Source organism: Tursiops truncatus, chromosome 19 (assembly GCF_011762595.2).
Source record: "Tursiops truncatus isolate mTurTru1 chromosome 19, mTurTru1.mat.Y, whole genome shotgun sequence".
Lineage (NCBI taxonomy): Eukaryota > Metazoa > Chordata > Mammalia > Artiodactyla > Delphinidae > Tursiops > Tursiops truncatus.
Window position 1 is genome coordinate 52,292,557 of NC_047052.1, and position 12,583 is coordinate 52,305,139.

Consider the following 12,583-nt stretch of genomic DNA (forward strand, 5'->3'; position numbering starts at 1 on the left):
TCCTGTTCCCCTGCTCTAACCACTCCCAGTTCTCTGAATTCCCTGTGCTGTTTCTCAGCTCAGAGCCTCAGCATCTGCTGTTCCCTCTGCCTGGAAAATCCCTTCCCCACTCTCTGCTAAGGGAAAACTGCTTCTCATCCTGGCCCCCACCCTGGCCTGGCCACCCCCTTCCTCTAGCCCTGCACTTCCTAATCCAGTGGCCACTAGCCATTCAGATGTACATTTCAATTAATTTGAATAAATTTAAATAAGCTGAAGTTGAAAACTCCCTTCCTCCATCACACTGGCCACATTTCAAGTGTTCAGTTGTCACTCATGGCTGGTGGCTGCCATATTGGACAGTGCAGAGGGAGAACATCTCCATCCTCACAGAGCGCTCTAGCGGACAGTGATGCTCTAGACCTTCATAGAATGCACCTGTGCTACCCCTCTCACTGTCCTCACCTTGGACTGGGACTATTTCCGTGTTTGCATCATTCATTCACTCATTCATTCCACAGATATTTATGGAGCACCTGATTTATGCCAGGGGCTGTTCTAGATGCCGCAGATGCAGCCGTAAACAGAACAGACAAAAGTCCCTGCCCACGTGAAGGGCAGGCAGACCATAAACAAAATAAATTAGTAAAATACGACGTGGGTCAGATGGAGGTAAGCGACAGAAGAGAGGGAGACTATAATTTAAAATCAGGCAGTCAAGAAGACCCCGCTGAGACGGTACAACCTGAGCAAACTCCTGAGGGAAGCAGCCAGGGATGTATCCAGGGGAAGAGTATTGCAGGCAGAAGGAGCAGCAAGTGCAAAGGTCCTGAGGTGGGAGTGAGCCTGCTGTGTTCAAGGAATAGTTAGGAAGCCAGTGTGTCTGGAGTGGGTGAGCCAAGGGCTGAGGGGTGGGAGATGACATCAGACATCAGGGTAACACTGGGTGGGATCTGGTAGTTCCAGATGTCTCCTCCCTGGAAAGCCTTCCTCCTATTACTCTGCATCGTAATTTCCTCCACCTACCCTAGGTTAGAGTTATTATAATTACTTGCTTACTTGTTTATTGTCTGCCTCCCTGGGCATGTAGCCTACCCAATACCCATCCTACTCTTCTTCTTTGGTAAGAAAACCCCCATCTTATTTGGCACCTATTGAGAGACTACATTTCCCAGCCTCCCTTGTGGCTAGGTGTGGTCATAGGACTAAAGCCGGCCCAGATGCATAAGTGGAAGTGTTGTGTGTTACTTCTGGGAAGTCTCATCAGAGGTAACCCAAGAAGCAACAATGTGCCCTCCTTTGCACTTCTGCCTTTTCACTCTTCCTTGTTCCTGCTACCTGGAATGCTGGTGCAATCGTTGGAGCTCCAGCAGCCTCTTGGACTACGAGGTGACTTTGTGGCTAGGGTGAGAAGAATTCTAGGTCTTCAAGACCATGGAGGCTGCCACACCCGCCTCAGACTCCCTACTCCAGACTTGTTCAAGACGACAGAGATATAAGCATTTGTTCGTTCAAGCCACTGTTATCTGGGGGTTTCTCTTATATACAGCAGAACCCAGTTCCGCAAAATACCCCCACTCCCCCGCCAGTGTCAATTCTCTAAGGGAGGTAACTTTGTTTGGCTGGTTCCCTCCTATACTCCCAGGGCCGAGCAGCAGGTCCAGCACATAGTAGTTGCTCAATAAATATTTGTAGAATGAAGGACACCTTGACAAAATGGGGGGAGCACCCTGATGACGTAACCCTAGTCCTGTTCCTTTGAGAGAGTGATGGGGAAGGATCACAGTGACAGGGGAGGGGTCAGAGTGATGGGGAGGGGACAGAATAACGGGGGAAGGGTTAGAGTGATAGAAGAAGGGTTCCCCTAGCTGAAGAGGGTCCAGACTCAAGGGAGAGGCGTCATATTGGCACACTGGCAGAAGACCTTCTAAGTGGAAAAGAGGGATCAAATAATGGGTTAGCTTGGCACAAGAGGGATCATAGTGGCAGAGGAGATGTCTGACTGACAGAGGAGCCATAATGGCGTCTGAGGAGGCTAGGAGTGACTGCCTGAGGGGTGGACGGACTCAAGGTGAGACAGGCTGACCTCCCTCAACAAACGGGGAGCGGTCTCTCCTGCGCAGAGGGGGCAGCCAATCAGAGTCTGCCAGGTGCGTGTGACGTCACCAACTGCCGGGCAGACTCCTCCCCAGCGAGTTGACCAGAGGTCCCGCCCTCTTCCTGTGCCACCTCGTGGGTCGCTGTGGGTCTGGTGCCTCCATGGCAGAGTGCGCCCTGGTGCCGTGCACAGGCTAGAGGCTGAAGATGGGCTGGGAAATTCGCGTTAGGGAGGCAGCGCCCGGACGGGGTGAGGGGGAAGATATCGGAGGGGGAGGCACATGGAGAGACAGAGCAAGACAAAGACAGAGGTGGGGAGACAGAGGCAGAGATGGGGCTCCAGAGGTGTAGGGGAGAGACAGGAGGGGACATGAGACAGCCATGGGGAGAAAGAGGGACCCAGCAAGGCAGGGAGAAAAAGGCAGTCCTGAGAGATTCTGCCATGGAGAGGGCCAGAGCTACCCTAGGAGGTCCAGACATGCCCCGGGAGGGGAAGAGGCAGAGGATGCGACCAAGATGATATGGTAAAAATAACCAGAGGGAGAAACTGAGTCCAGAGAATGGCTGAAACCAGAGCCCAGACCACCCAGACCAAGATGTGGGAGGTGGGGATCAGGGGACCCCCCCCCCAGGGCGGTCAGTCACCAGGTAACGGACAGTAGCCAAGAAAAGCAAAGCCACGCAGAGGGGAGGACAGACAGGTGAACTGCAGAGCCCTAGGAGGAGACAGAGCCCAAGAGGGGCCTTGACCTACAACGGATCTGCCCGGGGTCTGCACCCTCACTGTTGGTGCAGAGGGTCCTCCCAGCCGCCCTTAGGTTTTACGCAGAGGTGTGTTTTTCAGGGAGGGTTGAAATCTCTCCATCCTTAAGTTTTTAAACAGTGGCGTCTTGCACAATCTTTTGCCCTGTCCACTGTGGTGCAGGTCCGTTAAAAGGAGCCTGGGGGGCCACATTGGGCTTCCACACTGCCCGCTTGCCCCCCTGGTTTAGGTGCAGCGGAGTCCAAGTGGGAGAGTGAAGAGGGGAGAGAAGCCGAAACAGATGGGAGATGGAGACCCAGATGAGAACAAGACCACCCACTGAGAGAGGCACGGAGATGCAGGAAGGTCACAGAGGGGTCCCTGTGTTGACTCAGGGGTTGAGAGAGATCAGGGTGGCTGGTGGGAGGTGAGGGCAGAGATGGGGGAAGAGAGAGCCCTCAACATGAGAGGGAGGGCTTGGGGGAGGCCCAGGGACAGACCCCAGGAGGGAGAAGAAAAGGGGAGATGACCACTGGCCTCCAGGATCCAGAGGAAAGGGAGGCCCCATGAAGACCTCAGGTGTTTCATTTCTAGGAGATGGGGGCAGGCTGGCAGCTGGTTATACTATTGGCCAGTGTCTGGGCCCACCTGGGGGTGTCTTTGGAGCCAGGATCTTATCTGTCCTGTAATGGAGGTTCATGCAGGGAGGGGCTGGCACCCTGGCAACCTGGCACTTGGTGGGTACTCCATGCATTTGCTGAATAAATGAAAACAGGACTGGCCTTAATCTGTTACTAGAGACTCCGTACCGAGCCTGGAATGTTGTTGTGGGGTCTCTGGGGCGCAGGCGGGGGTCACAGTAGGGTCTCCCGTTTGTTATTTTATGGCATGGGGAGGCTCACCATTCCTTGAGAGCCTCTGTACTAGAAGCTGATCTCATTCAGTCCTCCTAAGAACCAGCAAGATTGGCTTTACCCCTATGTTACAGAACAGGAAACTGAGGCACAGAAAAATTAAAGGCGTGGGCCGAGCGACATAGTAAGTTAGAGGCGGTCAGGCTTTGGAGGCAGGTTTGCCTAGCTCTACTGCCCATGTACTTTTTTTTTTTGGGGGACAGGACTTTTTTTTATATATATATATCGGAGTATAGTTGATTTACAATGTTGCGTTAGATTAAGGTGTACAGCAAAGTGATTCAGTTATTCAGTTTTTCTGGTTCTTTTATATCATAGGTCATTACAAGATATTGAATATAGTTCCCTGTGCTATACAGTAGGTCCTTGTTGTTTATCTATTTTATATACAGTAGTGTGTATCTGTTAATCCCAAACTCTGAATTTATCCCTCCCCCTTACCTGTGGACATTTAATCCTTACACCGACCCTGGGGGGAGGTGGGCATGGAAGATGACCCTAATAGGCCCAGAGATGTCAAATTCCTCGCAAAGCCAAGGATGGGTGTGAAGTGATGGCTCCTGCATGCAGGGCCCTCTGCCGAGCCCTGAGAAGTGGCCAAGCACCCTCTGCCTCTAAATCTGGGAGAAATTCTAGGAGTCTCGATACAAAATTTGCCACCTGCATTTCTGGCTCTTGTAAAAGTACTAGGGGGCTTCCCTGGTGGCGCAGTGGTTAAGAATCCCCCTGCCAATGCAGGGGACGCGGGCTTGAGCCCTGGTCCGGGAAGATCTCACACGCCGCGGAGCAACTAAGCCCGTGCGCCACAACTACTGAGCCTGTGCTCTAGAGCCCGCAAGCCACGGCTACTGAGCCCGCGAGCCACAACTACTGAAGCCCGCGCGCCTAGAGCCCGTGCTCCGCAACAAGAGAAGCCACCGCAATGAGAAGCCCGTGCACCGCAACGAAGAGTAGCCCCCGCTCGACGGAACCAAAGAAAGCCTGCGTGCAGCAACGAAGACCCCAGGCAGCCAATAAATAAATAAATAAATAAATAAGTACTAGGCCTTCTAGAATAGGTGGTTGAGCCCTTAAGAGGGCTATGGATGGATTTCGGGGGGCCCTGTGCGCTTACTTGGGTGGGGAGAAAACCCTACGTCTTTATTTTCATTATTCTCCAGCTAAAACACAACATTTTCTCAATTAAGGATGTGGGCAACAGCCCACGTCAGTCTAAGCAAAACCTGTGACTGTATCCCCGACAGAAATCACAGGTATTTCTGTATTCTTCATTGCAGAGGCTGCAGATTTCTCTAAATAGTGTTTGTGCTTCTTAGGACTTCGAAATTAGAGTAGTCAACATCCAGCACCAGATCCTTCTGGCTACCACGGTGAAGAAAAGGCACCGACATTACTAGATCGCAAATTTTGCTTTCAAAAAATATTTTGCTAACTGTATTTCGGCGTAACTGGCTTCTTCTGTTATCTTACGTATTTTTTAAAATTTTATTTTTGGGTCAAGGGGCTTGTAACCTAACTTCATCCACTCACGAGAGCTGAACTCTGGGCTCGGGCTTGCACGGCGCTCGGGAGGGTACACCCTTCCACTGTCACTCCCCGGGGTTAGGTACTGTTCTTGACCCTTACGAATTATGTTTTATTTTATGCATTTATAAGCATTATTATGAGGACTATGCCAGCCTGCCACAGGGGTCCATGGTCCCGCAAGAGTCAAAGCACCCAGTTTTAGAGTCAGTGGTCCCTTGGTCACCAGTGGTGGGTGTGGCCTGTAAAAAGAGGGAGTCAGAGGGTGGGGTCAGAGGGCAGGGCCTGGGCAGAGAAGAAGGAAGTGCTGAGACAGAGGTAGGGCCCCGTGTGGCCTCTGGAGGGGGGAGGGGGGAAAGCTCTGGCAGGGCTGGTGGGGGGATGTGTCCCCACGAAGGGGCCCAGTTCAGTGAGGAGGGCAGCCAGGAAGGGACCAGCAGGTCCCCACCCGAAGAGCCAGGGCCGTGGCTGGATCACGGATCCAGTTGCCTGACTGCCTGGAGTTGAAATCCCGGCTCCCTCTCTGAGCCTCAGTTTCCCTTCTGTATCACAACCGAGTGTACCTCCCAGGATGATTCCAAGGAATGAATGAGATGAGCCACGTAAAATCGTAGTGTCAGAAATGTGATCAACACCCACTATAGGTTAGCAGGCAGAGCGCAGACAGAGATGATAATTAATATTTTAATAACTACCACTTGTTGAGCACCTATTATTATGCGCTGTGCCTGGGCCAGGGAGCGCCATCCATGACACCGTTTTACCTTCCCTGAGACCCCTGAGGTGGGATGGAGATGAACAGAAAGAGCTGGGCAGGAGAGGATGGAGAGTGGAGGGAGGTGAGAGAGATGGGATCTGGGGGAACAACAAGGAGGAAGAGGATGGGCCGAGAGGAAAGGGGACGCCCAGAGTGGGGAGAAAGGAGGGAACCCCAGGAAGCGCGGTGCCCCGTAGGACGGGCATTTAACACGGGGGAGTCAGGAAGGATTTGCAAGGAGAGAGGTAAAGGCTCCAAGTTGCCCTGTGCAACCCTCAAGCTTCCTTCCCCCCAAGGGCCCGGTTCCCCAGACGAGGCTGCCTACCTCAGTGGCAAAGAAGCCCTTCGGTCGGTGTTTGCCCAGGGACGCGAGGCCACCAGGCCCAGGACTCTCACTTGCACTGATGGTCTGCTGAGCGGCCGCCAAAATTTCATCCAGTTTGTCTAGGGGGAGGCGGAAGAGGGACGGAGAGCCAGAGAAACGAAGTTTGCTTTGGCCTGGCGCAGAGACAGAGCTGCCGGGAGCCCATTCAGTGTCTTGTGTGAACCAGAAAAGGGCACCCGTGTCTCCCTCCCGGTGGCCCGACGGCCCTGCTCGGAGACACAGTCTCCAGCCCCGCAGGCAGGACCCAGCGATGGGAAGGGGTGAGGGCGGCCATCGTGAGAGGGAGGATGGAAGGGAGGCAGAAGGTAGTGCGGAGAGGCTCAAAGCACGGGTGGGAACTCAGCCTCATGATGGCTGGGGCCAAGCTGAGGCGTGAAGGTGATCAGTGCGGGGGTGGCTGAAGGGGCGCGGGCCTGGAGAGGGGTGGAGCGGCTGCGGCACCCCAGGCGGTGCGGGGTCGGGCCCTGGGCAGCCCAGGGAGCGGGGCCATCTTACTGAGAGCCATCTGATACACGGTCCGCTTTTTCTCCACGCTGGGCACCGGCGCAACTTGCTGCTCGTACTCTGTGGGCAAAGGACGCGGATGAAGCCCAGGGGCGCCCCCGGAGGGCGGGGCGGAGCGGGCTCGGCCAGCGGGCGTGGCCAGCGGGCGTGGCCAGCGGGCGTGCGCAAGCGCGAGTGGGGCAGTGAGGGGCCGGGATGGGGGAGGGGCGAGCCCGCCGGCGGGATATAGGGTCGGGGGCCCTCCCGCCAGTCCTGTGCCCACTCACCACTCTTCTTCTTCCAGGGCGAGACTAGCCCGGGGGAGAGGCAGTAGAGGAGCGAAGAGTTAGGACTTCAGGGGGAGGCGAGGGGCCCCCTTTCTGGAACGCCCGCCTCCCTCAGGGCCCTGGGGTGAGGGCGGTCGGCTAGCTGCCTGATCCGCCCCCGGCAGGGGAAACAGCCCCGTCTGGAGGGAGGGGCTCGCCTTCCTTTCTGTTAGTGGGAGTGAGGGGAGCTGGTGGAGGGAGAGATGGAGAGTGGCGGTGGGGTTCAGGTGGAACAGAGCGACAGGGGCTAGAAAGGAAACAGGGACCCGCAGAGAGGAACGTACGGACGCAGAGAGACCCCGACACAGAAACAGATGTAAGAGGACGAAGGACAGTCGGCTCTCAGACGCCCTTTCCCAGCGACGCACACGCAGGCCAGAGACAGTCTGACCCATGGACGGGGGGACAGGACCAGGACGAGGACCCCTGGTCACTAACAACACTAACAAACTCAAGGGACGGTCCAGCCTCCCTCTGCCCCTTTCCGTCCGCAGCACCTGGGCCCCAGCAGCCCCGCAAGCTCACCCAGCTCCTCCAGCTCTGAGGTCATAGACTTGGACCGCAGGGAGATGGTTGGAGGCGGGAGCCGCTTAGCCTGCGGCGGTGCTGGAAAAACGAGCGGGATCAGGCATCAGCACCCTGGAAGGAAAGCCCGTGACCTTCCCCCCTGCCCGTGCACCACCGCGGAGCTCTGGCGCTCCCAGAGCTCGGAGAAGAGATGCCATCCGCATGTGCATGTTGAGCCCTCACTCAGTTCCTCTCCAGAGGCCCTGAACCAGCAGCCCTGGGGGAGGGAACGCTGCTGGTGGTGGTGGGGACCCTTGGGCCATTAGGGCTCCCTGAGGATTGAAGTCTAGTAGCAGTGGGGGGCCCGGGCCTGGCCACACGAGTGGGGGAGGAGCACCTTTCCTATGCACAGCCTCATCCATGTCCGGGTGCCTGGTGACCATCACCACCTTGACCATCAGCGTGTTGCCCCCCTGGCGGATCATGTTCACCACCTGCCGGTGGCCGACCTTCACCACATTCTGCCCGTTCACCTGTGGCACAGACACCCCCCAGAGCACACCCAATAGGTGAGGGGAGGGATGCTTTCCACTTCAGGGTCCCCACCGAAGCGGCCTCCTCCTGCCTTGCCCTGTATGTGGCACTGTCGGTCACCCTTCTCTCCCCTTGACCCTCCTCTGCCTTGCAAGCCCCCAACACTCTGTTCCTGTAACTCTCCTGGCCTCAGGGTTGGGGAAGGGGCTGGGCCCACCCTATTTGCCTCTCTCTCCCTCCTTGCCCTCCAGCATTGTGTGTGTGTGTGTGTGTGTGTGTATGTGTGCAAGCCCGTGCCCTGGGGGGGGGCGGGGAACAGCTCTGTCATCTGAGATACTTCAGAAAGGCTTTCAGATGGAGTCACTGAAGAAGCAGAGGCTGGCTGCGGGGGGGGGGGGGGAGGGGGCGGGGTTTGGGAAGCTTTGGTGCCAAAGGAGAATCTGGACTTGGGCAGCCGCATCCTGGCATAGATCACGAGGGGGTCTGAGGATTTGTTGCTAGGGGCCCAGAGGAGAGCGCGGTGTCTGTGGAAGGTGGGCCAGGGGTAGGGTCTTTGGAGAGGCCTTTGGGGTTGGGGGCCGGGACTCACCTCAATGAGGAAGTCTCCCATTCGCAGTCCAGCTCGCCATGCCACGCCACCCTCGTCCACCGACTCCAGATACTGCAGCGCCGGGAAGGCCGGGGTGGGGGTGAACTCCTCGATGGGGGTCTGCGCTGCAGATGGGGAGGAGCCGGCGGGGTCGGAGGGGAGGGGGTGGAGAGGCCGAGCAGGGGATGGGGCTCAGACCCAAGTCACGGAGGCCTCACCGTAGCTGTGGGACCAGCACCCTGGGGTGGGGTGGTGGGCAGGCTGGGGTCCCTTTCCCTGTCTTCCCCCCTGGGTCAGAGAGCCCTTCCCCCGTCCCCTCCCCGGCCGCCACTCACCCTTGGCCCCCCGGAGCACGAACCCAAACCCCTCACTGTCCTTCTTCTGCAGCAGAACTGTCTTCTCCTTGATGATGTAATCACTGGCGGGGAGGGTGGGGGAGGGGCAGGGGTGGGGCGGGTGGAAAAGGAATCATGAGACCCACGTGCCCCACCAGCCACCTGGTGACCTGAGCCCAAGCTCCAGAACCAGTCATCCCCGCTCCGAGGAGCTGCCTCACCCACTCCACGTGTGTATGCTCGCAGCAGCCCTGACGAGCCTCCCCCTCAGAGCCCAGAGCGCTCGCTCTCCCACTCAGTCTTTCCTCATTCATCCATCCGTGTTTCCATCCACCCATCCATTCAGCAAAGCACAGTGTGAGGAACGGGGAGCTAAGCTGCCGGATCAACGGACAGCCTGGCTGGAGGCCCTGCTGGCCACTTTCCGTCTGTGACCTTGAGCCCACGCCTTCAACCTTTGTGGCCTCAGTTTCCTCATCTATAATGCGGGGCAATAACAGGCTCCACCTGATGGGGTCGCTGTGGAAGTTCCCTATATATAGTACACATAGTATTCGGCACAGGGCTGGGTACCGTAGCACATGCGCAATAGAATTCATGCGCTGTCTTCGTTCGGTCAAGTCTTTTGGTCTAGAGGACACGTGTACTTGGATAATACCTCTCCCAGCTCCTTGACCATATATATGCTACAGTACCAACTCCCCAGGTCCCCACACGTATTGTAAAACTGCTTATTCAGCAGCGTCCAATGTGGTGCCCACTAGCTGCCTGTGTCTATTTATATGCAAATTAATTAAAAATTAAATTGAAGAATTCAGTTCCTCAGTCTCACTAGCCACGTTTCCAAGTGCCTGGCAGCCACGTGCGGCTAGTGGCTACCACGCTGGACAGCACAGATACAGAACATCTCCATCGCCGCAGAAAATTCTAGCGGACAGCGCTGACATCTACTTCCCGGTATATCTCAAATGTACCTCTTTCATGCAGTCGGTAGATTCTAGCAAAATGCAAACTGCGTGTGAATATGTGGATGGTCCCCAGGAAGGCCACCAGAGCCCACCAGCACATTTAGGCAAGGCTCACATACGCAGCAAAGTTCAGTTAAACGCAAAACTATTCCGTGTATCTCCACAGCCGCCCGGGGCTCACTCAGATACCAGCCCCAAACCCTAGACGTCACCACTGCGTACATCAGGATTACACATCCATTCCATTCCAGGCACCCCAGTACACAGCAGGAATACCCAGACGCCCAGGCTCCAGGCGCCTCAGAATACCCACAATCACCCCCACCCCAGAGCCACCCGAACACGTGCCTCGCTGCGTCTTGCAGTCAGGTCAGAAACCCGGCCCAGCACACACACAGACCCCCTCATCGTCCCCCGGTAATATCCGCGGGCCCTAACACACTCCAATCACAGCCAAGCGCGCTCCCCGCGCACTCCGATTACCTACCCCCAGAGACCTCGCAGAACAGCCCTCCACGGATACTCCAGTATATTTCAGTAACACCCCGCCACACCCCAGTATGCTCCACTAATAACTCCCCTTCACTTTGATCTCGGTGTGTTCCCATAACACGCCCCCTGAACATAAACCAGCACACGCCAACAAAACGTAAGGTGCTCCTACTGTACTTCCGTGCCACCCTCCCTCCACACACACAAGCACGCCGGATACTCCCACGACCCCCCCTGACATCCACTGTCAAATCCATACGGCGGTACCGTAGGGACGGTGTTCTGCACATCCCTGCTCCCACCCTCCTCGTTATAACCTGGTGGGTCCAACAGCAGGCATGCACATGTAGACACAGCCCACAACTGCCCTTGCTCAAGGTTCACGATGGTCCAGTAAACCCGTCTACACCATACCCGCTATGTCTTTCTGACCTTATATTCAACCCAGGGACCAGCCACCTTTGTAGCTGGGTAGAGGGGATGTTGGAAGAGAAGGAGGGAAGGGGTTGAAAGGGACGGGGGAGGGGAGGGGAGGAAAGAGGCAAAGAAGCCTCCAGGAGCGAGTGGACAGGGCTGACAGGAATTGGTTGAGAAGTCAGAGCTACCTACTCCTGACCATGAACGCTGTGGCATCCTTGTCCCCACCTCGGTGCCCACGGCGTAACCTGACATGCTCCTTCGAGCCCTCGTATCCTTGCTACCCCCATAGCCCTTCCAGATCTCCAGGGCCCCCCCAGTGGCCAGTAATGCTCTTCAGATCCCCTTTAGTCCTCACTTACAGCAGTTTCGCTTGCCTTCATGCATGTCACAAACCCCTGCTTTCCCCCCAATTTTCCCCTGCCCCTGGAATCTCTCACCCACACATTCTCCTCACACTTCATACAAAAGCCTTCCCCAAACAGCCCATCCCCCGATACAATTCAACAAAACTCCCATATCCTTTAGATGCCAAGAAGAAGCACTTGCTATGTGTGAGGCAGTATTTGAAACCCCTCATGGGTAAATGACTTAATTGTCTCCCACAGTCAGCCTCTAGGTAGCTGTGTGTACCATTTCCACTTTACAAGTGAGGAAACGGAAGCACAGAAAGGTTAAGCAACTTGCCTGAGCTCACACAGCCAACAAAAGTCTTCAACAATTCCCCAGAAAATACCTGGGTCACTCAGTAGTAATACGCTCCACTCCACGGCACCCAGATACCCCAGCACAGAGACATCTGTCCCCAGTTCACCATGCACGTGCCCCTCCAGTGCCTGAAATTTATCCCAGGCTATGCCTGTAACACAACAAGGAGTAACATCTATTGAACCACTGCTGAATGCCAGATGGCGTTCCAAGCACTTTGCATTTATTTATTCACTCGGTCCTTACAACACCCCTGGGAGGCGTTGACTGTTATCATTCGCGTTTTATAGATGAGGAAACTGAGGCACGGAGAAATAACTTGCTCAAGTTCGCACCACCAGAAAAATGTCAAAGCCGAGATTTTAATTCCCCGCAGGCAACCCATATACCCCGATAATATCCAAACACCCCCTGACCATCGAAGCACCCCCTCTGTCCCACCCTCTCAAGTCTCCCCACCCTGGGCATATGCCTCTCTCCTTCCCACGAATTTCTCTCACAAGTCCCAGCTCTGTGTGGTGCCTCTCTCATCCACCACATTCTTCTTGAGCTGCCTAATGGCCCCCTTGTCCTCACAGATTCCTGCAACTCTGTACTCCTTCTCCCCCACTCCTGTGTATGCCCCCACCTCGCTCTGCACCCCGATCCCCCCTCCTCCAAACCAGCTGGAAGCTCCACAGGACCCTAACCCACCCCCCATCAGCCCTCATTCCACAAGCCCTCATCACACCCCACGGGGCCCTCCCTCCACCTCCCAAATTGCCCTCACACACCCCACATCCTCTTTCCCAAAGTGTCTTCCATTGATTTCTGTGACCTCCTGGGC

The 12,583-nt window shown here is 55.9% G+C and overlaps 1 protein-coding gene across 1 annotated transcript in view; it reads right to left on the minus strand.

Annotated features, from left to right (window-relative positions):
- Positions 1–12,583, minus strand: part of SHANK1 (SH3 and multiple ankyrin repeat domains 1) — a 43,253-nt gene that overhangs the window by 9,514 nt on the left and 21,156 nt on the right. Inside the window, exons 14-19 of the mRNA XM_073796676.1 lie at positions 9,173–9,255; positions 8,838–8,962; positions 8,112–8,247; positions 7,733–7,813; positions 6,894–6,962; positions 6,339–6,457 (exon numbers count right to left, since the gene is read on the minus strand). Coding sequence (XP_073652777.1) covers positions 6,339–6,457; positions 6,894–6,962; positions 7,733–7,813; positions 8,112–8,247; positions 8,838–8,962; positions 9,173–9,255 — 613 coding nt within the window. The remainder of the gene's footprint in view (positions 1–6,338; positions 6,458–6,893; positions 6,963–7,732; positions 7,814–8,111; positions 8,248–8,837; positions 8,963–9,172; positions 9,256–12,583) is intronic.